Genomic DNA, 27,733 nt, shown 5'->3' with positions numbered 1-27,733 from the left:
ATTTCCCTCACGCATATCTCTTATCCTTAGACGAATTTGACTTCACGATTTTGGACACTGTTTTCCCCTAAAATAGCTCTAATACTTCAATACTTCATTGTTATTTCGGATTTCAAACATTTCGGTTGAGCATCACTGAAGAGACATTATTTGTCGAAATGCGCATCTGGTGCATCAAAATTGGTACCGTATAAGTTTTACATATGACCATTATGTTTGCATTTGCGACCGCCAAATTTGGATAATTTCTTTCCACAGATACATCACAAGCATGGCAATCATTTAGGTAAGAATTTTGATTTTTAAAATCACTCGTAAACATCTTAACATTTGTCAAGTTAATTTCATAAATATATATAATTGTATATTTGAACCTCATTGAGAAAAAAATCTACATGTATATGGGAATTTAAGTGTGGGGGATACCAATACACAAAAAAATAAATTCATGAAATTGCCGACAAAGGACTATTGCTATAAATATGAGTGTTTAAAACATGAATACAAACATATTGTGAAAAGTCTATGTCATATATATATATATTTAATTTTACGTGTGCTTAATCAAAGTTGGAAGTCCTTTTTTTTTATTCGAATATCAATTTAATTAGTGTGATTATTGATTAGTTAACACGCCTCGTTCTCTTGTCCCCGATCTTAATCACGTAACGCAGTCACATGATAATGATTTGTTTTAAATTCTGAACGTGGTCGGTTATATTTTGAAGCATATACCGTCTTTGTTTATATAAATTCCAATAGAAAACAGATATGGCTTTTTAAATTATGTAATTTCACGAAAGAATTTCTTGTACCCTTAATCAAAGCACTAAAGTGTGTAAGCATTCAATATAAGCTATTTTTCACGAAAATCAATTTGTTCTTCAAAGCTGTCGATTTTCTGTTTTCGATCTTTTTAGTCTAATGTTTGCCATGCTTTATACTCGTGCGTGGACAGAATTCACAATGTCCATAATAAAGATATAGTTAACTTACTCCTATCATTTAACACTCTATTTCTTATAAACTCCTAAATACTTTAAGATAAAAAAAAAAACCAATTAACATGCATTGAAATAAATATAGAGGATAGGGAAAATACCGTTCATTGTGTAGGGGTGTTTGATTACCAACTCTGAATTCCATGTTTACCCAATCGTAATGAGGGAAAATTATTTAGTAATCTTTTACAATTAATTTGTCGTCACATACGGCAGTTACTCTAACTGCCCTGAGAACGTTACGAGCCCAGTCCTAGAAATGGAAATATGTCAGATACAGAGACAATAGATTGCGTCAATTGTTTACGTCAATAGACTGTTGTAAAGATTAATGGAAGAAAAACTTATCGGTGAAAATATTTCGCACGTGTACTTAATCGTGAGTTGTTCTTCACTCATATTCTAAATTTAGAATCTCCGAATTTTTCTGCTGTTTACAAATGCTACGACAATATCACAAATATGCTTAAAGCTAACAGTTCTTCCATTATTAGATTCCAAGAATTTTTCGCAAACATGGCAAGTATTGGCCACACAGAAAAAATAAAACGCGATTCAGTATTTTATTTTTCATATCTGTCACAAAATGTTGAGGGAATGTTACATGTACTAATGGTTTCTATGCAAAGACTGTTCTTTATTTTTGAACAATTAGTTTACCAGTTACAATCCGTTTCTGGGCAGTGCATCTTTCGATCATCAATTATGTCGCACTGTAACGTTTGTATAAAACGACAGAATGTCGCACTATGATGTTTGAATGACGGAGTGTCGCACTATGACGTTTGAATAAAATGACGGAGTGTCGCACTATGACGTTTGAATGAAATGACGGAGTGTCGCACTATGACGTTTGAATGAGATGACAGAGTGTCGCACTATGACGTTTGAATGAGATGACGGAGTGTCGCACTATGACGTTTGAATGAGATGACGGAGTTTCGCACTATGACGTTTGAATGAGATGACGGAGTGTCGTACACTATAGAATCATTTTAGGATCACAGTGATAACGCAAACCCGTAACTCATTGGATTTAACGATCTACAACATACGTTATAATGGTCAGTACGTCAAGACTGGTGATGAAGTAATGATGATTTATGAAGATCTTTCTAAAAAAAAATTTAAAACTAACTTCGCAAGATAAAAATATTTTAATTAAGAAATAGAGTATGTGTTTTCGTGTAGTGTTGCAGGATCGCCTCCGAGTTCGAGAAATGTTGTTTTGAAATATAAAAGCCGAATTTTTTATATTTCAAACAACATTTCGAGACGGAGAAAGTTATCCTGCATGAACTTCATTTCTATTCTACTACGGCCCAGAAATATACAGTGGACTATTTTCCTATAAATCTACAGATCGATTAGGTCACCGTGACGTCATGACAGTTTCCGAAACGGAATATATGTTGACGAGAAAGGTAAAAGTGTAGGTTCTACTATTATGAAATGTACGTCATGGTACCTTCACACTCACGGATTTTTCTTACGGATCCGTACGTATTCCACAAATCCTTAAAAGTACAAGGATTGTTACGATTTAGACACTTTAAAGAGCTGTTCAAAAACGTTTTAAGAGTATTTACGGGCCATTTACGGTTTATTACGAGTTCTTGCGATGCATTTACGGCACACATTTACGATTTGTTCCGAGTGAACACGGATAAATACGAGCAAATTACAACATTTTACGAGCTTTTTAGGGATTGTTACGAGTATATTACGGACATTTACGATTTAGCTTAACTTTTACGTGTAAATCACGACTTGTTAACGTGTCGATAATGTGCTGTTACGAATAGTTAGGAGTTAGTTACGATTGTTTACGTTTTTGACTCAAAAGTGTTCGCAATTGGCTTTGTATCATCATTCGACAATTGACATTACTTGTAACAGCATGTATGTATATTGTATGCAAGATGTGTAACTTCTTTGATGTCTTGCTAACAACTGGAAGAAACTGTCAGATTTTGCGTCTTTTATACCTTTCCTTAATCGTAAAATTTAAGTATGTACTCGTAAAGTAATTATGTCTATACTTAAAGTGCTCGTAATGATTGAACAATCCGTAAAGCGGTTATAACCCGACGTGAATGAAATCGTAAATATCACTTAGACATTCGTAATAATCCGTAAACTACATGTATCTGTAACATATCGTAAACTAACCGCAAAGATTCGTAAAAAAAAAATTTTACGAGTGTTTTACGGATTCTTACGAGCAGTTTACGTGTTCTTACGAGCAGTTTACGTGTTCTTGCGACCAGTTTACGATACTTACGGATTGTTACAAGTTATTTACGGGTTAATTAAGGAAAATGAAATCCGTGGACAATCATGAAAAAAAATTTTTACATGTCAAAAAATGTGCCCCTACTTTCACGGATCCTTACGAGTGTGTGCGAGTTGTAACGAGTTATTAACGGATACCGACGAGTGATTTATGAATGCTTGCTATTGACTACGAGTCGGAGATCCGTAAGGACTCGTAAGAAAAATCCGTGACTGTAAAGTTGGTATCAAGTATTTAGTTTGATGTTGACGGGATGGTATCAAGTATTTAGTTTGATGTTGACGGGATGTAATTAAATACACAGACCTGCGCGCGCTACAAAACTACACATATACACGTGTTTCTCTGATCTCTGCAATAACCGTGGTAGAATATTGTCTATAATGTCGCAACGATTCATGGACTGTAAATTTCTTTGACACATAATAACTATATATTATGCTGTTTGCTAATATACATGCATATTTCTGTTTATATTCTAGAAATCTCAAACTCAAACCACATAAACACACTGTCCATATTTTTTCCAAACCATTTTCATGTTTTACATCAATTCAAATAGATCAATTAACATTTTGATTTTTTTATAAGAACTGTTTACTGTTAGGTATTACAATTCTAAAAAATACGTAAATGTTATACAGAAGTTTTACTATTTCAAAATGTAACCTTGATATCTATATATATCTATCTATATATCTATCTATCTATCTATATATATATGTGTGTGTGTGTGTGTGTGTGTGTGTGTATGTATGTGTATATATATATATATATATATATATATAATTAACTCCATTTATTTATCCTTTAGATCACAAACTGCATGCGATATCTCAGTGGTTAGACGGCCGCTCTGATTCCACTATATACGACTACATCTACCATGTGAATGCCGGTACGTTTTCGTTTGATTGGTCCTGAAATGTTCCGATATCTTTTTTTATTTCGCATTTAACAGCTGATGTAAATGTTACTTCCAGGAGCTGGTTTAAATCTGTTTGAGGGAGACATCACTGGATACCACAGAAACCACCGCCACTCAGTAAGAATTCAATTAATATCAAACCACCGCCACTCAATAAGAATTTGATTTAAATAATTAAACAACCAACACTCTGGAAGAATTTAATTGCCGGTAAAATCATTAAATCACCAACACTCAGTAAGAATTTAATTGAAATCATTAAGTTCAAGTTCAAGTTCTTTATTATCCTTGAGTCAAACGGCTCATCAGAAACAGAATAACATAAATATGGTATATACAGACATCACACAGGAGAGTATACATAAATAGAACAAAAGCTAAATTAAGCATCTCTTTTTAAACATGCTAAATACAAGTATTTACCTAAATTAATCAATTCTTTGACATTTTGAACACTTAAAGAATTCCATTAAAATCATCAAACCGCCACCACTCAAAAAATGTAATTAAAATTAGAATATCACCACCATTCAGTAAGATTCTGATTAAAATTATTTAATCATCACCACTCATTGATATCAAAATTATTAAAATAATACTAAGAAAGAAACCATTTAGAGTTGTTGAATTATCACCACTCAGCAAGAATAAGACTGACATAATTAAATCATCACCACTAAGTAAGAATTGAATTAGAATTATTAATTTAATCACAAGTCGGTAAAATTCTCACTAATATTATTTTAAAAATCGCTATTACTTAGTAAGAATTTAATGATAATTAATCAACACCACTCAATAAGATTTAATTGACATCTTATTTCATCATTCAGTAACAATTTACTTATCATTGAAAAACCTAAGTGAAGATGTATTGCTTTGCTATATGTACATGTACGTAAAGACTACTTTGACAAAAAGATTTTCGTCAAATCTCAAAATGATGTAGTGAAATTTTTCGATATGATGAAAAAAAAAATCGATGAGAATTCCCTTAAAACGCCTCTACTCCTTGCTCGCCTGACCTTTGCATCTAGTTATCCATATTGTTCAGGCGACATCTCTTGTACCTCGTGTACCATTGTCTAGATATGGTTTAAGTGAAGAGAGTGAACTCGGGCTTACATCCTTTTGCTAAAACAGAGGAACTGCGCACATACATTTATAAAATATTTTGAATAAATAAAATATCATACATGACAAATAAATCACACATATTTTTAAGGATTTTAAAAGCTACCAATTATCGTCTTTACATGTGTACGATTAATAGATGAAATAACATCTTGTCAAAGTTAATTTATTTTGGGAATGTAACTAATTACATGTAAATAAACATCTATAATGGTCATACAGATACAGATACGAGTACAAAGATTAGAACATCATAAACATTGCTAGTACCATCACTTATATAGATTCATCTAAATACCATGTTTGATAGAATAACTTTGAAAAAATAATACGGTAAAAAGAGACAATATTTGGAAGTCCAGATAGATTTGAGTTTCTTCTCTCAAAGCAATGATCTCAACAGCCATTACAATATGTGTTCATTTCCACAGACCAGGGCAGCAATACGAAACAGCAATGCTCTCTGGAACACACGAGTAGTACCCTATGAATTTCACCCACTTTTCAGTGAGTATAAAATATGGATATCAGTGACGGTTTTAAGGGGGAGGAGGCGCAGCCAGCGCGAGCCCACTAATTTTTTTTATTTAAGGTGAATCGTGGTCTTTTGTCTAGAAAAATGTAAACGATAAAAGAAGCAATAATTTCTTCCACGTTCGGAGAAATAAATGACAAAGTCTTTTAATTCATTGAATTACTTTTATTGGGAGAAGTTACATTTTTCCAAAAACCCATAAAATTTGTGTCATTTTATGAATTTCACCTTAATTAGAAATGACAGAAAAATAGTAAAAATGACTATATAGAACATATTTCAAGCTCTAAAAGATCTGTAAATCCAGGAACTTCCGGGGGTTTCGCCCCCTTGGGCCCCTCCAGGGCTTTGTCCTGGACCCACTTGGGGCCTCAAGGCTTCTGCCAGAGGCCTGCCTCATAAAGTCCCCCCCCCCCCCCTTACCACAATTCCTGGATCCCTAGTCGTTCATGATGAATATGTCGTAGCACAAAGCAGGTTGTTTTTTTCCACACGGTAAACTGAAGGAAAGGGGGGTATGAAGCACTGTCTTTTGAATGAGACATAACCGTCTCTACTTCCGGTCGGCAGCACATAATCTGAAAATAAAGTTCCAGAGTAAGATATGAGGTGCTATGTGAATCTTTCAGACGCTGAGGACAAGCCAGACGTAATGGCGGCTATAGAGGATTTCCACAATAAGACGTGTATACGATTCATCCAGCGAACGACTCAGAAAGATTACATTGTATTCAGACAAGAACACGGGTATGACTTAACTTAAACTCATCTAATTTCATCTGAACAACATTTCTGTTAAAAGAATGTGATTGGGCAGCAGAGAATGCCTGAAAATATATCATCTCCGTGAGTTTTTAAACAAATAATCTATACCCACACACACATTATATATATATATATATATATATATATATATATATATACATGTACATGTATATGTATATATATATATATATATATATATATATATATATATACGATTTCAAACAACATCAGCATTCCAATACGCAACTTCCGAGATATCAGTTCTTCTGTGATAGAGGTACGTTCAGTGTTCTGTTGAGCTATGCAAATACAGATAAAAATAATGAAAGTGTAAATTTTGTTTATATCGGCCGTTAATATATATTAAACTGACCATATCAAGAATAATATTTGATTGATTATCGATTTCTTGCTTGAGCTATTTTATTATCAAATACTAATAAACTTACTAATATTGTGTGTCCCTGCAGTTTGGGTGGTTGCATGATGTCTGATAATCGGCCTTGAGGCAATATATGACCCCTGGGTCGAGGACTCTGCTGGTGGACTGTTAGTCCCCGAGGGTCTCTACAGCCCAGTAGCTAAGTACTTCGTTACTAGCTTGAACATACGGATGTATATTTAATTGTTGTTATAAAATTTAGAAATTCATTTCAAAATTAAGGATTATCTCCCTCATGCATAGCTCTGATCATTAGACGAATTTGACTCCACTTTTTTTGGCACGCTGTTTTTGGCTATAATAGCTCTAAAACTTCATTCTTATTTCGGATTTCAAACATTTCGGTTGAGCATCACTGAAGAGACATTATTTGTCGAAATGCGCATCCGGTGCATCAAAACACCCAAAGTCAATAAAAGCGTGCAATTGAGGGTTTCAAAATCATGGTTTATCGACCATTCAAAATATATATGGTAACATGCGTTTATTAATGGTAAATATCTGTTGAACACTCACCTCAAATTGTTTCAAGTTAAGTATGACAGATTTTTTTTTACAGTAGGTCAAAGTATGGTATATTTTTCGAGATTTTTCTCACATGTAACCTTCGTTACTGATTCCTTGACATGATAATATGTAAGATAAACATTAATTTTCCATGTATTATTCCACAACTTGTATTGGAATTGACTGAGCATATATTTTTCTAATTTTCGAAAGACAATAAATACAGGTTTTCAAAGAAAATATTTAATCAACACAACAAGAAATTATCTGCTGTAGAAGTCAGCAATAAGATTTTAAGAGCGCAAAATAAACGACTAGATATCACTTTCAATATCTTTGAAATGGCAGAAAATAAAATTGATTAACAAATATTCTCGAACAGTTCAATATGTATGAAACATGAAAACAAAAGACTAGCAATAGATATAGAACGATAGCTTTTTTGTATGTAAATGAAGTAGCGCTGTAATTGTGTAACGTATGTTTCAACACTTATACAACAATACATCCATGAAAATATTATGCCAAAACGATGTCATCATCAGTTATTCTTTACGATTGATGTTGCAAAATCATAACGACATCACTTAATTCAATGGAAATACCAATTTTAATAGAAATATAACGTAGTCAAGCAAAAAAAAAAAAAATTACCAAATGTGTCTTTTCTTCTGAATTTGTTAATTTGCAATAAATATGCGATTAAAACAAAAGTAAAAGATTGATGTTTCGCTATATAAATGCTCATGATTCTTATAGAAATAACAGACACATATTTTGAAACCTGGATTGCTCTTTGTTATAATAAACAATGAAAGTAACGCATGTTTCTTATTTTTCCTTTCATTACTATAAACACATCATTTCTATTCAAAAAATGGAAGGAAACATATTTACCCATTTCTAACAATCTGTTTACAATAATAATATAATGAAAATGTTTAATTTCCCAACATTTTGATTAAATGTATACCGCATCTTATGTTTTTGTTGCTTATTTTGGAATACCTTTCCATAGAAACTGTCAGTATAATCCACCACGCGGTGTTATGAATGAATATTTAACGTGAACCTTAAGACATAGATGTCCCCTATTGATTTTGAGGTCAAAAGGACAACGGTTAAACTACTCTGGACATAAGCTATTGTCCGTTGAGAAGTCTTTCCTTGATAGACATTAAACTTGAAACACTGGTGCCCCCTTATGAATAGAAGGTTCAAGTGAGCTTTACTGATCACATTTTGTCTGTCGTCCGTCTGTCTGTCTGTAAACTTTTCACAATTTCGACTTCTTCTCCAGAAACACTGGACTAATTTCAACCAAACTTGGACAAAAGCATCCTTAGGTGCAGATCTTTCAGTTTATTCAAATGAAGGGTCATGTCCCTTTCAAAGGGGATATAATCACAAAAATGCAAAATTAGGGTGGGGTCATTTAAAAATCTTCTCAAGAACCACTGGGCCAGAGGAACTGAAATTTACCTGAAAGCTTCCTGACATATTGCAGATTCAGGTTTGTTCAAATCATGGCCCCCGGGTGTAGGATGGGGCCACAAGGGGGATCAAAGTTTTACATACAAATATATATGGAAAAACTTTAAAAATCTTCTTCTCAAGAACCACTGAGCCAGAAAAGCTGAGATTTACATGAAAGATTCCTGACATAATGCAAATTCAAGTTTGTTCAAATCATGGCCCCGGGGGTTAGGATGGGGCCACAAGGGGGATCAAAGTTTTACATACAAATATATAGGGAAAAACTTTAAAAATCTTCTTCTCAAGAACCACTAAGCCAGAAAAGCTGAGATTTACAGGAAAGCTTTCTGACATAATGCAGATTCATGTTTTTTCAAATCATGGGCCCCGGGGGTTGGATGGGGCCACAATAGGGGATCAAAGTTTTACATACAAATATATAGTTAAAATCTTCTTCTCAAGAACCACTGAGTCAGAAAAGCTGATATTTACAAGAAAACTTTCTGACATAGTGCAGATTCAAGTTTGTTCAAATCATGGCCCCGGGGGGTAGGATGGGGCCACAAGTGGGGGGGGGGTGTCAAAGTTTTACATACAAATTTAGGGAAAATCTTTAAAAATCTTCTCCTCAAGAACCATTGGGCCAAAGAAGTTGACATTTACATGAAAGCTTTCTGACGTAGTGTAGCAAGTTTCCAAAAATCGTGGCCTCCAGTGGTAGTTGGGGCCATAATAGGGACTAAGGTTTTACATGCAAATATATAATTATGGAAAGTCTTCAGATATGGGCCAAGGTGACTCATGTGAGCGATGTGGCCCATGGGCTTCTTGTATCGTTTACAAGGAGAGCGATATTTCCTTTTCTATATTGCTTTTTTCTGCCTTCAGGTGTTCTTCTAGCATTGGACGACAAGGGGGCCTACAGAATGTTTCACTAGCACAGGAGTGTCTGAAGAAAGGCACAGCTATCCACGAGCTGATGCACGTAGTCGGGTTTTTTCACGAACAAAGTCGTCCGGACAGAGACGCGTGGGTTCGAGTCATTCTATCAAATGTCATACATGGTAAACCTAATAATACATAAATAATACTCATACCACATGTACGCATCACTTATACCACATGTACACATTACTTGTACCACATGTACACATCACTTATACCACATGTACACATTACTTGTACCACATGTACACATTACTTATACCACATGTACACATCACTTATACCACATGCACACATTACTTATACCACATGTACACATTTCTTGTACCACATGTACACATCACTTATACCACATGTACACATTACTTATACCACATGTACACATCACTTATACCACATGTACACATTACTTATACCACATGTATGCATCACTTATACCACATGTACACATTACTTATACCACATGTACACATTACTTGTACCACATGTACACATCACCTATACCACATGTACACATTACTTGTACCACATGTACACATTACTTATACCACATGTACACATCACTTATACCACATGTACACATTACTTATACCACATGTACACATTTCTTGTACCACATGTACACATCACTTATACCACATGTACACATTACTTATACCACATGTATGCATCACTTATACCACATGTACACATTACTTATACCACATGTACACATTACTTATACCACATGTACACATTACTTGTACCACATGTACACATCACTCATACCACATGTACACATCACTTATACCACATGTAGACATTACTTACACCACATGTACACATCACTTATACCACATGTACACATCACTTATACCACATGTACACATTACTTATACCATATGTACACATCACTTATACCACATGTACACATTACTTGTACCACATGTACACATCACTTATACCACATGTACACATTACTTATACCACATGTACACATTACTTATACCACATGTACACATCACTTATACCACATGTACACATCACTTATACCACATGTACACATCACTTATACCACATGTACACATTACTTATACCACATGTACACATGTTGGCAGTTTCATTTTCTTTTATATGTTAATCAGGAGCTATCCGATACAAACTGCGAATTAAGGTAATTAATTCTCATCATATTTTTGTAGCAGTTGTAAATTTTGAAAACTACTACTGCACATAAATGTGACTACTACGTCATACAGTAGCAGTTATCCTTAATTGCACATTGTCATGAATTATTACGTCACATAACCTATGTTACTTTATATGTGTACGATTACTGTACAATAATGTCAATGTGAATAATTTACACCAATGAGCTGTATGGGTCTTGTTTATAAACAGCATTACAATATCAAGTTCTACAATGATAAAAAAAACCGGAAAGCAATTCCACGAAACAAACAATGTGCATTTTAATATGTTTTTCTCTTCACACCTTAAGATAAAGAAGACAACTTTGATAGAATGAGTGCAATTGAGGTAAATACCCTGGGTATATCATACGACTACGGCAGTGTTATGCATTACTCTAAGACAGCGTTCAGCAAAAATGGCAACCCAACACTGCTACCCATCCGGGACACAAACGCGGTCATCGGTCAGCGGCATGGCTTCAGTCAGCTAGACATCGAAAAAGTTAACACTCTGTACAGATGTGGTAGGTTTTACGGCAGGGCTTACGACCAATCGATATTGATAGAGGCCATACTGGTTTCATTTCATTCTGAATGAATTGGTACTCTGCTTTTTTATTATTAGGCGATATTGCACCTCTGCCAGCAACACCGCATCCTACATCAGTTCATAATCCATCAAACCTTCTAAACGCACTGACAAATTTCCAGACGACTCTTTGCCAGAGAAATGGATGGTTATCGTGGTCCAAGTGGTCAATGTGTAATTTGAATTGCCAACAACAGCGCCAGCGATTTTGCAGACCTGAATGCTCGGACCTCAGTGATTGTCCAGGAAGCTCTAAGGAAGTCAAGAACTGTCCAAACACCTGCAGACGTAGGTGTTATGTATTTAACTTTGAGAGTCTTAAATTTTTGAACATGTACATTACGAAGTGGACCTGTGGTGTAAAGTATCTGTAAACCATTCATTTACAAAAAATATTCTTTCTGATATTTTTACAACAGGCGCTTATTATGTTGGCTGTTGGAGAGTTGATCCAAGTAACCTCACGATATCGTCGATGGGAGATTTCTATGGTTTCGACCATTCGAAGACAGTGAGGAAGTGTGCTGAACTGGCAGTAACCAATGGTTTCTCGGTGTTTGCCATGTTTAATAACACAGAATGTCTGACGGACGCTAATGCGTACAGAACCTTCTCTCTGTTAGGTCCATCCAAGAACTGCGGAGTTTTCTCAATGGGCGCTACTGATGCCATCAGTGTTTATACATATGAAAAACGTAAAGATCTTTGTTTTAATGAATTTGAATTATGTTATGATATGTTTTGCAAATTGCTCTCACCAGTTTGGTTTGCCTAAATTAATTTTGAAAATTTATAAAATTTTATACTAATTTGTAGCAGATCTCGAAAGTGGGTAAACAATAGCAACAAATTTATTTTTTCTGCTTGAACAAGAAATAAAACATATCAGATATGTAGTAGTATATAACACGTTGAAATTCGTAATAGCATTCAACAGGTGATAGGTAAGACTGAATCTGTTTACTAATAAGCGATACATTGGGAGTATTAACCATAGGAATGCTTATACGATGTCCGGATATCGACGTCGCGTTTGATACCTTCAGATTGACATGTAAAAATTAGCTTTCTTTTCATTTTTACTATTTATTTTCTACTGGATTCATATCTTGTGAAGTTTGCGGCAAAGAGAGCAGTTTAAGTTTCTTCTATATGATGTAGATGAGGTACCTCTGGACAATTATAAATTGATATGAACATCTAGCGATTGGAAGCAGGATATATTTACTTATGAATGGGCAATGTGTTTCTTTGACACAGAAAAACGGTTGTGGATAGCAAATTAAGATGGCTATTACTTTTCAAAGAAGATATATTGATCCCCTTTTGTTTGGTAAAGAAAACAAAAATATACATGGAACCATTGGATTTGGAAGGTATCATTTTTAAAACCAGAAAACATGGTCACGTTGATGTTTGATGATGCCAAAATAAGGGGGGATAAACTAATTTCGTGTCCAACAAATTCAAACATGAATCCAACAGAAAATGTTGGAAACAAGACGCCGCCAAAACGAAAGGGATGAAACTACAGTTGAACTTCGGTATCTGGAACATTGATATCTCAAATACCATGCATGTGTCGAAGTGAGCTAAAAGTCCCAGCTACATTTTCTTATGCATTTTAACCTCAATATCTGGAAGTTTTTCAGTCCCATCAAGTCCTAGATAACGAGGTTTGACTGTACATTTGTGCCACAGCGTGTTAACATCTTCTGTCGTTTTTTTCCAGATATGGACGGAAGATGGGGAGCCTGGGGAGCCTGGCAACAGTGTGACCGTTCCTGTGGGGGAGGGAGACAGTATAGATACAGACTTTGTGACAGTCCCCCGCCTGTGGGTGACGGGGCTATGTGTCAGGGAGGTGACCAGGAACACAGAGAATGTAACACACGGATATGCGTGGGTAGGCTTTTGATACTGACCGTAACATTACTAAAACACTAGTAATTGTAGATTTACTAAGTAGTGCCCTCGCTCTCATTGGTTTGAGTAAGAACGAGATAATTACATGATCAATTGATCAGAAACTTCAGATTTACAATTATAATAATAATAATTTCTTTATTTAGACAGGATAGCACAATTAGCACAAATGACTTGTGTACATTACATTACTATTCACAGACAGATAATTGAGAGAATAGAAAAATAAATAACATATCTCAACTCATTCGATACGCAAGAGCTTGTTCTGCGTATAGTCAGTTTTAAATCGTGGCAAGCTACTGACAAACAAGTTGATGGTACAGGGGTTTCAAATAGTCTCGATTGAAGTCAGCATTTCGCAAATTCTATGGTCGTTATAACGAGCTAGTTCGTCAATACAACCTACCATTGGGTCAAATGCTGTCTGACATGTTTCATACCGATTGATACATACTGAGTTTGACTACGGATAACTCCGTTTACCTGACCAGGGCTCACGCCGGGGTGTGACCGGTCAACAAGGAATGCTTATTCCTCCTAGGCACCTGATCCCACCTCTGGTGTGTACAGGGGTTCGTGTTTCCCCAACTATCTATATTGTATTGCTTATTGGTGGTATGGGATTGATCACTGTTCGTTATCTTCACCTTTCATAACATAATATGAAATATATATATAAAATATACACACGATATCACTGGGAAAAATAAGCATATACATATCTATATATCACGTATTTGAGTAATAATGCTGCAAAATGTTGATTTAAAAGATATAATATAACCACATTCTTAATATCTTCAAGAAAATCCATTGTGTGGCAAGAAGTTCTACATGAGCGAATCTGGAGAAGGAGGAATAATTAATTTGAATGGCTATAACAACTCTATGAAATGTAATTACGAAATCGAGACGAGTAGTCACCTCACCATCTCCCTCCTAATCACGAGAATGGACATTGAATTTGCTGCAGGATGTCAGTATGATGCCCTTATGGTATGTACACAAACAGATGATATCATTTAGATTACATGCAAAGAATATTGCTGTAAGCATCTGTTCTTTTAATGAAGAAAAACGTATGAATGATTATCTATAGATATTTTTATATACATTGTCTTTGTAAATACAATCTTAAACAAAGTATTTTGTTGGGTGAGGAAACATGGTTGGTTGTTTTATTTATGTATGAAAGGTGAAGATATTTTATTTACGGATTATTGTGGACGTCTATCGACACGCGTTAACATTGGTACTTTAAGGAGAATGTTATGATCAAATATATCAGCATATAAATGACGTAATGTAGTGTTTCCTTGTTCCTAGGTACATGTACTATTTTCTTAATAATTTAGGTATATGATGGAGAAAATAACTTCAACAATTCCTTTTTGATGGGAACACACTGTGGTAACATTAATCCCTACCCAATGATTTCGTCCAACAACAAGGTCCAAATAAAATTCCAATCAGACGAAACCGTCACCGGCTCAGGGTTCACCATGTACTATACAATCAATAACGGACAGAGTAAGTAACCCTGTCTCTCCATGTACTATACAATCAATAACGGGCAGAGTAAGTAACCCTGTCTCACTATGTACTATACAATCAATAGCGGGCAGAGTAAGTAACCCTGTCTCTCCATGTACTATACAATCAATAGCGGGCAGAGTAAGTAACCCTGTCTCATTATGTACTATACAATCAATAGCGGGCAGAGTAAGTAACCCTGTCTCTCCATGTACTATACAATCAATAGCGGGCAGAGTAAGTAACCCTGTCTCTCCATGTACTATACAATCAATAGCGGGCAGAGTAAGTAACCGTCTCACCATGTACTATACAATCAATAGCGGTCAGAGTAAGTAACCCTGTTTCTCCATGTATTATACAATCAATAGCGGGCAGAGTAAGTAACCCTGTCTCTCCATGTACTATACAATCAATAGCGGGCAGAGTAAGTAATCCTGTCTTATCCATGTACTATACAATCAATAGCGGTCAGAGTAAGTAACCCTGTCTCTCCATGTACTATACAATCAATAGCTATGCCAGTTTATATTATTTCTATATAAGTTACTAAATTAGCTTTGTCAGTTGATATTGTTTCTATATAAGTTACTATAATTAGCTATGTCAATTTATATTATTTCTATATAAGTTACTATAATTAGCTTGGTCAGTTTATATTATTTCTATATAAGTTACTATAACTAGCTTTGTCAGTTTATATTGTTTCCATATTATTTCATATTACCCCATGTCGTGTGATTGACTGTCTGTTCAATTGTGCATTTGATTAATGCGCATGCGTCATGCTTACTTTTAGTGCAGCCTGTTTATGATAAAAATTACTTTTAATACAGTCTGATTGTGATGATTGATGTTTGTATATTGTTTAACGTCTCTCGAGAGAATTTTTCACTCATATGGAGACGTCACCATTTCCGGTGAACGGCTGCAAACTTTAGGCCTATGCTCGGCGCTTACGGCCTTTGAACAGGGATGGATCTTTCTCGTGCCACATCTGCTGTGACACAGGGCCTCGGATTTTGCGGTCTCATCCGAAGGACCGCCTCCTTTAGTCACCTCTTACGACAAGCAAGGGGTACTGAAGACCTAATTTAACCCGGATTTGATGACAATTCAATAATTTGTAAAGTCAGTCGAAGGGAGTTGGGGAATCAGTATATGGCATATTATCAACGAGTGTATTACAACATGTATAAAGATGACCAGAATTAGTATTGTACAATGGTACTCTTGTTGAGTCACAGTCTATCTACATTCACTTGACCTATTAAATTGTGAAAGTGAAAGTAATTACTTTTCATTCTGATTTTCCAGGAAAGACCTGCATCGAGCCTGTCCCGACGGCTCATTGTTCTGTTACATACACTACTCACTTTGTGGGGGACACAGTGACTTATCAGTGTCATAATGGGTATCATTTCAAGGATCCAAATCATCCTGCCACTTTGAGATGTTTAAACCAGCCCGCCTTTGCTGTGTGGTCCGATATGTTTCCTGTATGTGTGAGGTCTTTTCGGACATCAAGACTGAGTAAGTTACAAGTCACAATGTTTATTATAGAAGAAAATGCAACTTTCAAAAACATTTATACAAGACTCGTATCACATTGTTAGATCGTTCTTTGCACACTGATTTTAACTACGGATTTTCCCGTTTACCTGATCAAGACTTAGGGCTCACGGCGGGTGTGACCGGTCGACATGGGACGTACCCCTCCTAGGCACCGTGTCCCACTTCTGGTGTGTCCAGGGGTCCGTATTTGCCAAAGTCTTTATTTTGTATTCCTTATAGGAGTTATGAGATTGATCACTGTTCGTTATCTTCATCCTTTATATGAGTTATGAGATTGATCACTGTTCGTTATCTTCACCTTTATAGGAGTTATGAGATTGATCACTGTTCGTTATCTTCACCTTGATAGGAGTTATGAGATTGATCACTCTTCGTTATCTTCACCTTTATAGGAGTTATGAGATTGATCACTGTTCGTTATCTTCACCTTGATAGGAGTTATGAGATTGATCACTCTTCGTTATCTTCACCTTTATAGGAGTTATGAGATTGATCACTGTTCGTTATCTTCACCTTGATAGGAGTTATGAGATTGATCACTCTTCGTTATCTTCACCTTTATAGGAGTTATGAGATTGATCACTGTTCGTTATCTTCACCCTTCATTGATACGATTAATAAACATGAAAGGTGAAAATAACGAACAGTGATCAATCTCATAACTCCTACAAGCAATACAAATTAAAGAGTTGGGCAAACACGGACCCCTGGACACACCAGAGGTGGGATCAGGTGCCTAGGAAGAGAAAGCATCCCCTGTCGACGGTCACACCCGCTGTGAGCCCTATATCCTGATCAGGTAAACGGAGTTATCCGCGGTCGAAATCAGTGTGCCAAGAACAGCTTAACAATCAGTATGAAACAGGTCAGACAGCATTTGACCTAATGATAAATTTTATTGACGAACTAGATCGTTATAACGACCATAGAATTTGCGAAATGCTGACTTCAGTCGAGACTGTTGAAACCCCTGTACCATCAACTTGTTTGTCAATAGCTTGCCTCGATTTAAAAACTGACTATACGCAGAACAAGCTCTTGCATATCGAATCAGTTGAGATATATAAACACCATATGCAGATGATAATGGAATACTGTTACATAAATATGGGAAGTTGACGACGGAAAAGCTGACATCATCCCGTTTGTCATACAGTTGAATTGTCAGTTTGCCGTTAATGTCTACTTTCAATAAAATATCTAAGTATGAAGCAGAAGTGGACGACTCTGTGGTGTCCTTTACTTCGAGCTCACAGGGATATATCAAACAGAGAACGGAGAACTTCTACGGGGGTTGATTTTGACCAATCAGAATTCGTATTACGCGTACGAGGACACGACGTGTAAGCAGACTGGATGAGTTTTCTATGTGGGACCTTACTTTTCATGGCTAACCTTTAACTCAAATGACTAGGAAGATTTATATTTCAATTTTCTTGATGAAATAGTTGTCATGCTTTCACAAAGAAAAAATTCCTAAAATGCATCGCAAACCGATAATCGTCATTTTGTAAAATTCCAAAATGTCATCTAACTTGCTGATTAGGAATTATATGACTGGTTCTAAGTGAGTTTGCCAAACGAGTGGTGTGTTGAGACGAATCTGACCGTAGATATCTGAAGATATGACGCATGTGATTTTATTACTCTGGTATCAAAAATCAAAATTTGAAATTTTGAAATTTGCAAACTGATTGGTTCCCTTCATTTTTTTCATTTCTTTGTCGTCGTTTTTTTAAATCAAGAAACACCCACTCGCTGTGATTTTGAGGGAAATATGTGTGGGTTTAACCAAAGTGCTTCGGATGATTTTGATTGGTGGATTGAACAACCAAAGGAAACTCAACACTTACAAAAGCCGCGATTGGATAACAGAAATTCTACCAGAGGTATTTGTGTGTAGTAAACATGATACTCAATATTCACATACTTGCTATTTCCAATAAATTTGCATCGAATAAAAACTTATTTTCTCAACGTAGGAAACTTTCTTTACACGGAATCGACACGGAATGGCTCACCGGAGGATTTTGCAGATATAACTACAAAGATTTACACAATTCATAGGGATCGAGGACAGTGTTTGTCATTTTCATACTCTGTCTACGGGAAGGATGGCTCCACGCTAGCTGTGTACGTAAAAGACTCGACTACAGAACGTCTATCGCGACCACTTACCATTGTCTCAAGCCTGCACGATTACTGGGGAAAAGAAATGGTCAATATATATCCAAAAAATCACTTTCAGGTACTGTTTGACTATGTTTATTTCCTATAGTTTTTTTTATTTAATGCGTATGAAGTTAAATAATTTGTTGTTGCTTTTTTTTTTTTACAGATAATATTTCGTTTTACAATGGGTACAAGTTACGGAAGTTCCGCTGCTCTCGATGACGTCATACTACGTGAAGGACCATGCCAACAGTCATGATTAAACAGTCCACCTATCAACAATAATTTTCAATTTTCATTCCAGTATTATCAGACATAAGCGATGTTAAATTTTCTAATTTCATTTGCATACGTCACAATAAGTCCTTTGTATTAATGAAAAGCTTGTTTCACCTCAATAGAAAAAAGTGAAACACAGGAGTTAGTGCAATGTTTTAATCAAACTTTGGACTATATGTATACACGTGCATGAACAACATGATATGCAATATTTACTGATAATAACGGCTTTGTTTGAAATATTAAAGACGGGTAAACATATGTTACTGCGTTTCATTTCAGTATAAACATACTGGTCATGAAAGAATATTATGAATGAAAGAAATTAAATTTCAGCTCCGATAATGAAGACATTGGACGATATAAATAATACAGAGCGGTAATACAGAGACACAATGAACCAGTACTTGCGAATACAACATTTCCATACGACAACAGGTAATACATTGATAAACTTGGTTTATTTAAGGAACGATTCTAAGAGTAAAGTATAATTTTTGGTTTACAACATCACGTTAACGTCTACATCTACATACTTAAATATTTGACAAAGTCTAAATAACGGTGTTGGGATGAATGTTAAACTAACACGTTATTGAAAAGTTTAATGAGTATGTTGATCGACCAATCACATTGCTTGTTACAAACGAAATTGAATGACACTGATATGGATGCTGTAGGATTTGATAAAATTTTCTGCGAAAATGCTTAATTTTCCGTCAGCAGGTACGAAGGAATTTGAAAAAAAAAATCATAAATATTTGTGATCGTTAGATCATTGTAGGATTTATAGATTTAGGTTTTTGAATAATTGATTGAATACGTGTTGAAAGAGGTAGATAAAATGATTACTTTGTAAATGATCCACCTTTTGTGTACATTAACAAAAGCAAGTGTTAAAACAACACCACTAAATGTATACTTATGGTCTAGTGTGGCAATGCTTGTCGTTTGAAATGATGCCAGAAAGTAGTCTGTTCTCCGACTGAAACAACAACCTTTCATATATCCCCTGGCTTACTGATTACAGGAAATATTTGCTCCCATTTTATTTTCGCCCCGTTCTTCCTCGTTGTCAGTAGGCGAATTAAAAGATGGGCGAATTAAAAATTCGTGGACCATAATTCTTACAACTTTTTTGTGTCTAAGATTATTAAAAAACAACGACTCCACATGAGTTAAAATCCTCAGGAGAGACTTTAAACAATATGCAATCAATCAGCCAATCGATATTCAAAACAGGGCGAAACCGTTTGCAAATGTATGAGGTCGAAAAAAAAAAAAACCCACGGAGTAAAATAACTCTATACATACTAAATATGATATAGTATTGAATACTTCATCTAGTGAGTTCATCTAAACTTAAAAGATCCCTTTACTCCATTGTGTCTTCGATAAGACATACAAATTGCTATTAACAGGATAAACGACAAAACATAAATACTAGACAAAACACATCACATGGAACAAATACATGCAGAAGCATGCAATAAGGTCAATTTCATCAACCAAAAGCCACATTTCGTGACACATCTGCCTTGGAGGCCATCCTAATGAATTGTTTTGATTATAGATATCGCATATGCCTTAGAGACCATGCTCAATATCTTTTTGATTTTGAATGTTGCATCTGCCTTAAATGCCGTGCTATCATCATTTTGATTATAAATGTGTGGTTTCATATCTCTGTGACAGAGTCTCCCAGTCGCCTTGTTCGATCAGGCTATTGATTTCTGTGGTGATTAGACTGTCGTCAGCGTACATCACCTCAGCACTGTAATATATTCTCTTATTTCTTGTCCAGCTGAAGGAGTTGTCAAAGCATAGTGTATCTGTGAAAAAAGTGAAGATAAAGAAGAGTAACCAACCTCAAAACTCCTATAAAGAATATAAAATTAAGATAAAGGGAAACACAAATCCCTGGAAATACTAGAGGTGGGATCACCTATGTAGGAAGAGTAAGCATCCTCTGTTGACCGGTCACACTCACCACAGACCATGTAGATATTGCCAGCATTTTTTAAACAAGAGGCCCAAGGGCCACATCGCTCACCTGAGTCACCTTGGCTCATATTTAAAAATTTTCCCTATGTATTTGTATGCAAAACTTTGATTCTCCATTGTGACCCCATCCTACCATTGGGGGCCATGATTTTAACAAACTGAAATCTAAAATATGTCAGAAAGCTTTCGTGTAAATATCAGCTTTTCTGGCTCAGTGGTTTTTGAGAAGAAGATTTTTAAAGATTTTCCTTATACATTTGTATGTAAAACTTTGATCCCCTATTGTGGCCCCATCCAACCCCAGAGGGTCATGATTTGAACAAACTTGAATCTGCATTATGTCAGGAAGCTTTCATGTAAATCCCAGCTTTTCTGGCTCAGTGGCTCTAGAGAAGATTTTTAAAGATTTTTCCTATATATTTGCATGTAAAATTTTGCTCCCCTATTGTGACCTCATCCAATCCCCGGGGGTCATGATTTGAACAAACTTAAATCTGTATTATGTCAGTAAGTTATGTAAATTTAAGCTTTTCTGGCCCAGTGGTTTTTGAGAAGAAGATTTTAAAAGATTTCCCTTATACATTTGTATGTAAACCTTTCATCCCCTATTGTGGCCCCAGCATATCCCCAGGGGCCATGATTTGAACAAACTTGAATCTGCATTATGTCAGGAAACTTTCATGTAAATCTCAGCTTTTCTGAATCAGTGGTTCTTGAGAAGACTTTTAAAGATTTTTTCTATATATATATTTGCATGTAAAATTTTGATCCCCTATTGTGGCCCCCATCTTACCCCCGGGGGCTATGATTTTAACAAAGTTGAATCTGCATTATGTCAGGAAGGTTTCAAGTAAATCTCAACTGTTCTGGAACAGTGGTTCTTGAGAAGAAGATTTTTAAAGATTTATCCTATATATTTGTATATAAAACTTTGATCCCCTATTGTGGCCCCATCCAACCCCCCGGGGCCATGATTTCAACATTATTTTAAACTTGAATCTGCACTTCGTCAGAAAGCTTTCATGTAAATTTTCTGGCCCAGTGGTTCTTGAGAAGAAGATTTTTAAATGACCCCATCCTATTTTTGCATTTTTGTGATTATCTCCCCTTTGAAAGGGACATGACCCTTCATTTGAACAAATTTGAAGGACCCAAGGATGCTTTGTGGCAAGTTTGGCTGAAATTGGCCCAACGGTTCTTGAGAAGAAGTCGAAAATGCGAAAAGTTTACGACACGCCGCCGATGATGACGATGACAGACAACGGACAAATTTTGATCAGAAAAGCTCACTTGAGCCTTTGGCTCCATAGTATTTGTAGAATCAGAGTGGTGTTTAGCAAAGTATTTTGTTGGATGACTGATAACAAGATATAAATATTTCCGAGTTCCATATTGATTGAAGAAATAGCTTTTTATGACGTCAAAAGGCATAATCCTTAATTTATCGTGAGAAATGGTCGCGTAAACTTTTGAAAAGTCGTGCGTTTTGATTCTGTTTACTTTAGAGAAGTTTTGTGACTTGAAATCTACTACAATTTACTGGGATCAGAATCCACATTTGATTTACACCACCTCTTGCATATGTTGTACAACACGTCTGAAGTTTCTCCTACACAGCAGTTAATGTTTCTGTGAGGAACAAAGATAGCCGTATGGTCGAACATTTACTTGATCCTGCAATGTATCTCCGTTTGTAAATGTCTTAGTAAAGTTTTGGAATTCAATATAGGTACGGTAACTTAAATTCACTCGTTCCAGTGACTGTGATACGAAACGGTGAAGGTAACGGACAGTGACTAATCAATCTCATAAATCCCACAAAGAATACTAAATAAAGAGATGGACAAACGGGGACCTCTTGACACATCAAATGTAGGGCCAGGTTCGTTATCTTCACCTTTCATCTTTCATCATTTTCTTAATCCCCAGATTCTAGCATGCTCTGCTCATTCAAGCGACTTCATAAAATCGAAGAATAAACGATTTTTAAGGACCCCAATACATTAATCATACATACCTGTTTTGACAACTTAATCGGATGAAAGGTGAAAATAACGAACAGTGATCAACTTCATAACTCCTATAAGCAATACAAAATAAAGAGTTGGGCAAACACGGACCCCTGGATAGACCAGAGGTGGGATCAGGAGCCTAGGAGGAGTAAGCACCCCCTGTCGATCGGTTACATTAACGAAATGTGTAGAAAGTCATCCATACCATTCTCGCTATAGAATATTGATTTTCCTTTCCCAATACAATATTTAGAAGCATGTTAAAATTTTATATAACAGAATATTACGTGAATGAGAAATGTTTCTTTACTGCTGTATTACATTTTAAAATGTCAGCAAACATTTCTTTTTATAGAAATATACAAGTGCACCTCACTCTACACATAAAAATACATGAACAATTGATATCTTTCTGTGGGAAAAATGTCTTTCTCAATTTTACAAAAATGAGTATTCCCCATTTATTGCCTTAGTTAAAACCGATCTTTTAGTAAAGAGCAAGTACTCCTTAATTAACTTGTAAGTCAAAAGGAAGTACTCCTTAATTAACTTGTATGTCAAAAGGAAGCACTCCTTGATTAACTTGTAAGTCAAAAGGAAACACTCCTTAATTAACTTGTATGTCAAAAGAAAGCACTCCTTGATTAACTTGTAAGTCAAAAGGAAACACTCCTTAATTAACTTAAGTCAAAAGGAAACACTCCTTAATTAACTTGTAAGTCAAAAGGAAACACTCCTTAATTAACTTGTAAGTCAAAAGGAAGTACTCCTTAATTAACTTGTACGTCAAAAGGAAGCACTCCTTGATTAACTTGTAAGTCAAAAGGAAACACTCCTTAATTAACTTGTATGTCAAAAGAAAGCACTCCTTGATTAACTTGTAAGTCAAAAGGAAACACTCCTTAATCAACTTGTAAGTCAAAAGGAAACACTCCTTAATTAACTTGTATGTCAAAAGAAAGCACTCATTGATTAACTTGTAAGTCAAAAGGAAACACTCCTTAATTAGCTTGTAAGTCGAAAGGATACACTCCTTAATTAACTTGTAAATCAAAAGGAAACACTCCTTAATTAACTTGTATGTCAAAAGGAAGTACTCCTTAATTAACTTGTATGTCAAAAGGAAACACTCCTTAATTAACTTGTAAGTCAAAAGGAAACACTCCTTAATTAACTTGTATGTCAAAAGGAAGCACTCCTTGATTAACTTGTAAGTCAAAAGAAAGCACTCCTTGATTAACTTGTAAGTCAAAAGGAAACACTCCTTAATTAACTTGTAAGTCAAAAGGAAACACTCCTTAATTAACTTGTAAGTCAAAAGAAAGCACTCCTTAATTAACTTGTAAGTCAAAAGGAAACACTCCTTAATTAACTTGTAAGTCAAAAGGAAACACTCCTTAATTAACTTGTATGTCAAAAGGAAGCACTCCTTGATTAACTTGTAAGTCAAAAGAAAGCACTCCTTGATTAACTTGTAAGTCAAAAGGAAACACTCCTTAATTAACTTGTAAGTCAAAAGGAAACACTCTTTAATTAACTTGTAAGTCAAAAGGAAGTACTCCTTAATTAACTTGTACGTCAAAAGGAAGCACTCCTTGATTAACTTGTAAGTCAAAAGAAAGCACTCCTTGATTAACTTGTAAGTCAAAAGGAAACACTCCTTAATTAACTTGTAAGTCAAAAGGAAACACTCCTTAATTAACTTGTAAGTCAAAAGGAAGTACTCCTTAATTAACTTGTACGTCAAAAGGAAGCACTCCTTGATTAACTTGTAAGTCAAAAGGAAACACTCCTTAATTAACTTGTATGTCAAAAGAAAGCACTCCTTGATTAACTTGTAAGTCAAAAGGAAACACTCCTTAATCAACTTGTAAGTCAAAAGGAAACACTCCTTAATTAACTTGTATGTCAAAAGAAAGCACTCATTGATTAACTTGTAAGTCAAAAGGAAACACTCCTTAATTAGCTTGTAAGTCAAAAGGAAACACTCCTTAATTAACTTGTAAATCAAAAGGAAACACTCCTTAATTAACTTGTATGTCAAAAGGAAGTACTCCTTAATTAACTTGTATGTCAAAAGGAAACACTCCTTAATTAACTTGTAAGTCAAAAGGAAACACTCCTTAATTAATTTGTATGTCAAAAGGAAGCACTCCTTGATTAACTTGTAAGTCAAAAGAAAGCACTCCTTGATTAACTTGTAAGTCAAAAGGAAACACTCCTTAATTAACTTGTAAGTCAAAAGGAAACACTCCTTAATTAACTTGTAAGTCAAAAGAAAGCACTCCTTAATTAACTTGTAAGTCAAAAGGAAACACTCCTTAATTAACTTGTAAGTCAAAAGGAAACACTCCTTAATTAACTTGTATGTCAAAAGGAAGCACTCCTTGATTAACTTGTAAGTCAAAAGAAAGCACTCCTTGATTAACTTGTAAGTCAAAAGGAAACACTCCTTAATTAACTTGTAAGTCAAAAGGAAACACTCCTTAATTAACTTGTAAGTCAAAAGGAAACACTCCTTAATTAACTTGTATGTCAAAAGGAAGCACTCCTTGATTAACTTGTAAGTCAAAAGAAAGCACTCCTTGATTAACTTGTAAGTCAAAAGGAAACACTCCTTAATTAACTTGTAAGTCAAAAGGAAACACTCTTTAATTAACTTGTAAGTCAAAAGGAAACACTCCTTAATTAACTTGTAAGTCAAAAGGAAACACTCTTTAATTAACTTGTAAGTCAAAAGAAAGCACTCCTTAATTAACTTGTAAGTCAAAAGGAAGCACTCCTTGATTAACTTGTAAGTCAAAAGGAAACACTCCTTAATTAACTTGTAAGTCAAAAGAAAGCACTCCTTGATTAAATTGTAAGTCAAAAGGAAGCACTCCTTGATTAACTTGTAAGTCAAAAGGAAGCACTCCTTGATTAACTTGTAAGTCAAAAGAAAGCACTCCTTAATTAACTTGTAAGTCAAAAGGAAACACTCCTTAATTAACTTGTAAGTCAAAAGAAAGCACTCCTTAATTAACTTGTAAGTCAAAAGGAAGCACTCCTTGATTAACTTGTAGTCAAAAGGAAGCACTCCTTGATTAAATTGTAAGTCAAAAGGAAACACTCCTTAATCAACTTGTAAGTCAAAAGGAAACACTCTTTAATTAACTTGTAAGTCAAAAGGAAACACTCCTTAATTAACTTGTAAGTCAAAAGGAAACACTCTTTAATTAACTTGTAAGTCAAAAGAAAGCACTCCTTAATTAACTTGTAAGTCAAAAGGAAACACTCCTTAATCAACTTGTAAGTCAAAAGAAAGCACTCCTTAATTAACTTGTAAGTCAAAAGGAACTACTCAGCGTACAGTGTATAGAGGTCGGTTGTCTTTCATCCCGACGGAAATTGTGAGGTCACCAGCTGTAGGTGAAGTATCACAAATTCAGACCTCTGCTTGTTGCTCAGGGTCGTCACAGTGGGGGGTTCTTTAACGTGCCGATGCCTGTCACGACACAGGACTTCCGTTTTAAGTTCATATCCGAAAGACCCGTGACTGTCACTTCTAAATACCGACCGTTTGGTGAAGGAGGAATCACTACCTACGTCTTAGGTTTGACATGGCATGAGCGGGACCAAGAACTCGTTGTATAAAGATTCCAACCATAAACACTACCACTAGTCCTAACGGGTAACTTTCACCTTAACCACACCAAGAATCATTCACCATAACAAGATACTGATGGGTATCATTAGTCTGATCAATACCAGTGGCCCTGACCCGAATTATTTACCTTAGTGATACCAGGGATGTAACGAGTAACATCTGATACATACACATTGCCTATTAATGCACACACACTTATTATTTGGTTTCTTGCTTACTTTACCTATCCAACTATTAGCATATAAATACACACACACAAACACACATCTTTTTTACTTTAACTATCGAACTATTGACATACTTTAAAATAACTTAAACGTATTGTAGCACTTTAAAATAACTTAAACGTATTGCAGCACTTTAAATAACTTAAACGTATTGCAGCTGATTTTCATTTCATTTTAACAACCACTTTGTGGCCAAAATTGAATAATAAATGTACGTTCAATTTATCAAGATTAAATGCTAAAACAAGATCTCATCAGATGAATAACCCTATTTTCAAAATGTCAGTAAATGTTCTCTTCTAAAATACGTTGAAAATTCCCCATAATCTACAACTGTAATGGTAAACGTTTTTGACTAATACAAATATCAACAATACTTTTAACTCATTAAAACTTACATGTTCCCAATTCATCACAGATATAACTTCCATCCTCGGAAACCACGTGACTATTGGCACGCGACGTCTGTACTACTGGCACGCTGCCGCTGGAGCTTTGATAAAATACACCAAATCCTATATCATAGTCCTCCGTCCTAAATTCCCACCTATAAAATATCGAAAAGC

General features: G+C 35.2%; 2 protein-coding genes across 3 annotated transcripts in view; one reads left to right on the top strand and one right to left on the bottom strand.

Moving 5' to 3' along the window:
- Positions 1 to 225: 225 nt before the first annotated feature.
- LOC125664862 (uncharacterized) lies at positions 226 to 19,540 on the top strand (the record flags this gene model as incomplete). The annotated part of the gene is made up of 16 exons (XM_048897666.2): positions 226 to 286; positions 4,112 to 4,195; positions 4,281 to 4,342; positions 5,791 to 5,866; positions 6,524 to 6,641; positions 9,973 to 10,148; positions 11,510 to 11,725; positions 11,827 to 12,078; positions 12,210 to 12,485; positions 13,523 to 13,696; positions 14,525 to 14,715; positions 15,075 to 15,249; positions 16,570 to 16,785; positions 18,573 to 18,716; positions 18,810 to 19,075; positions 19,166 to 19,540. Coding segments are annotated over 16 exons (2,580 nt in total), but the record flags the coding sequence as incomplete, so codon positions are not given.
- Positions 19,421 to 27,733, bottom strand: part of LOC125671512 (retinal-binding protein-like) — a 50,783-nt gene continuing 42,470 nt past the window's right edge. For both annotated transcript variants that reach the window (XM_048907295.2, XM_048907287.2), the window contains exons 14-15: positions 27,566 to 27,714; positions 19,421 to 21,110 (exon numbers count right to left, since the gene is read on the bottom strand). In XM_048907295.2, coding sequence (XP_048763252.2) covers positions 20,941 to 21,110; positions 27,566 to 27,714 — 319 coding nt within the window. In that variant the 3' untranslated portion in view covers positions 19,421 to 20,940. The remainder of the gene's footprint in view (positions 21,111 to 27,565; positions 27,715 to 27,733) is intronic.

This window comes from Ostrea edulis, chromosome 1 (assembly GCF_947568905.1).
Source record: "Ostrea edulis chromosome 1, xbOstEdul1.1, whole genome shotgun sequence".
In the NCBI taxonomy this organism is placed as follows: Eukaryota; Metazoa; Mollusca; class Bivalvia; order Ostreida; family Ostreidae; genus Ostrea; species Ostrea edulis.
The sequence above is the reverse complement of the archived record's forward strand: the minus strand, read 5'-3'. Positions and strand labels throughout refer to the sequence as shown.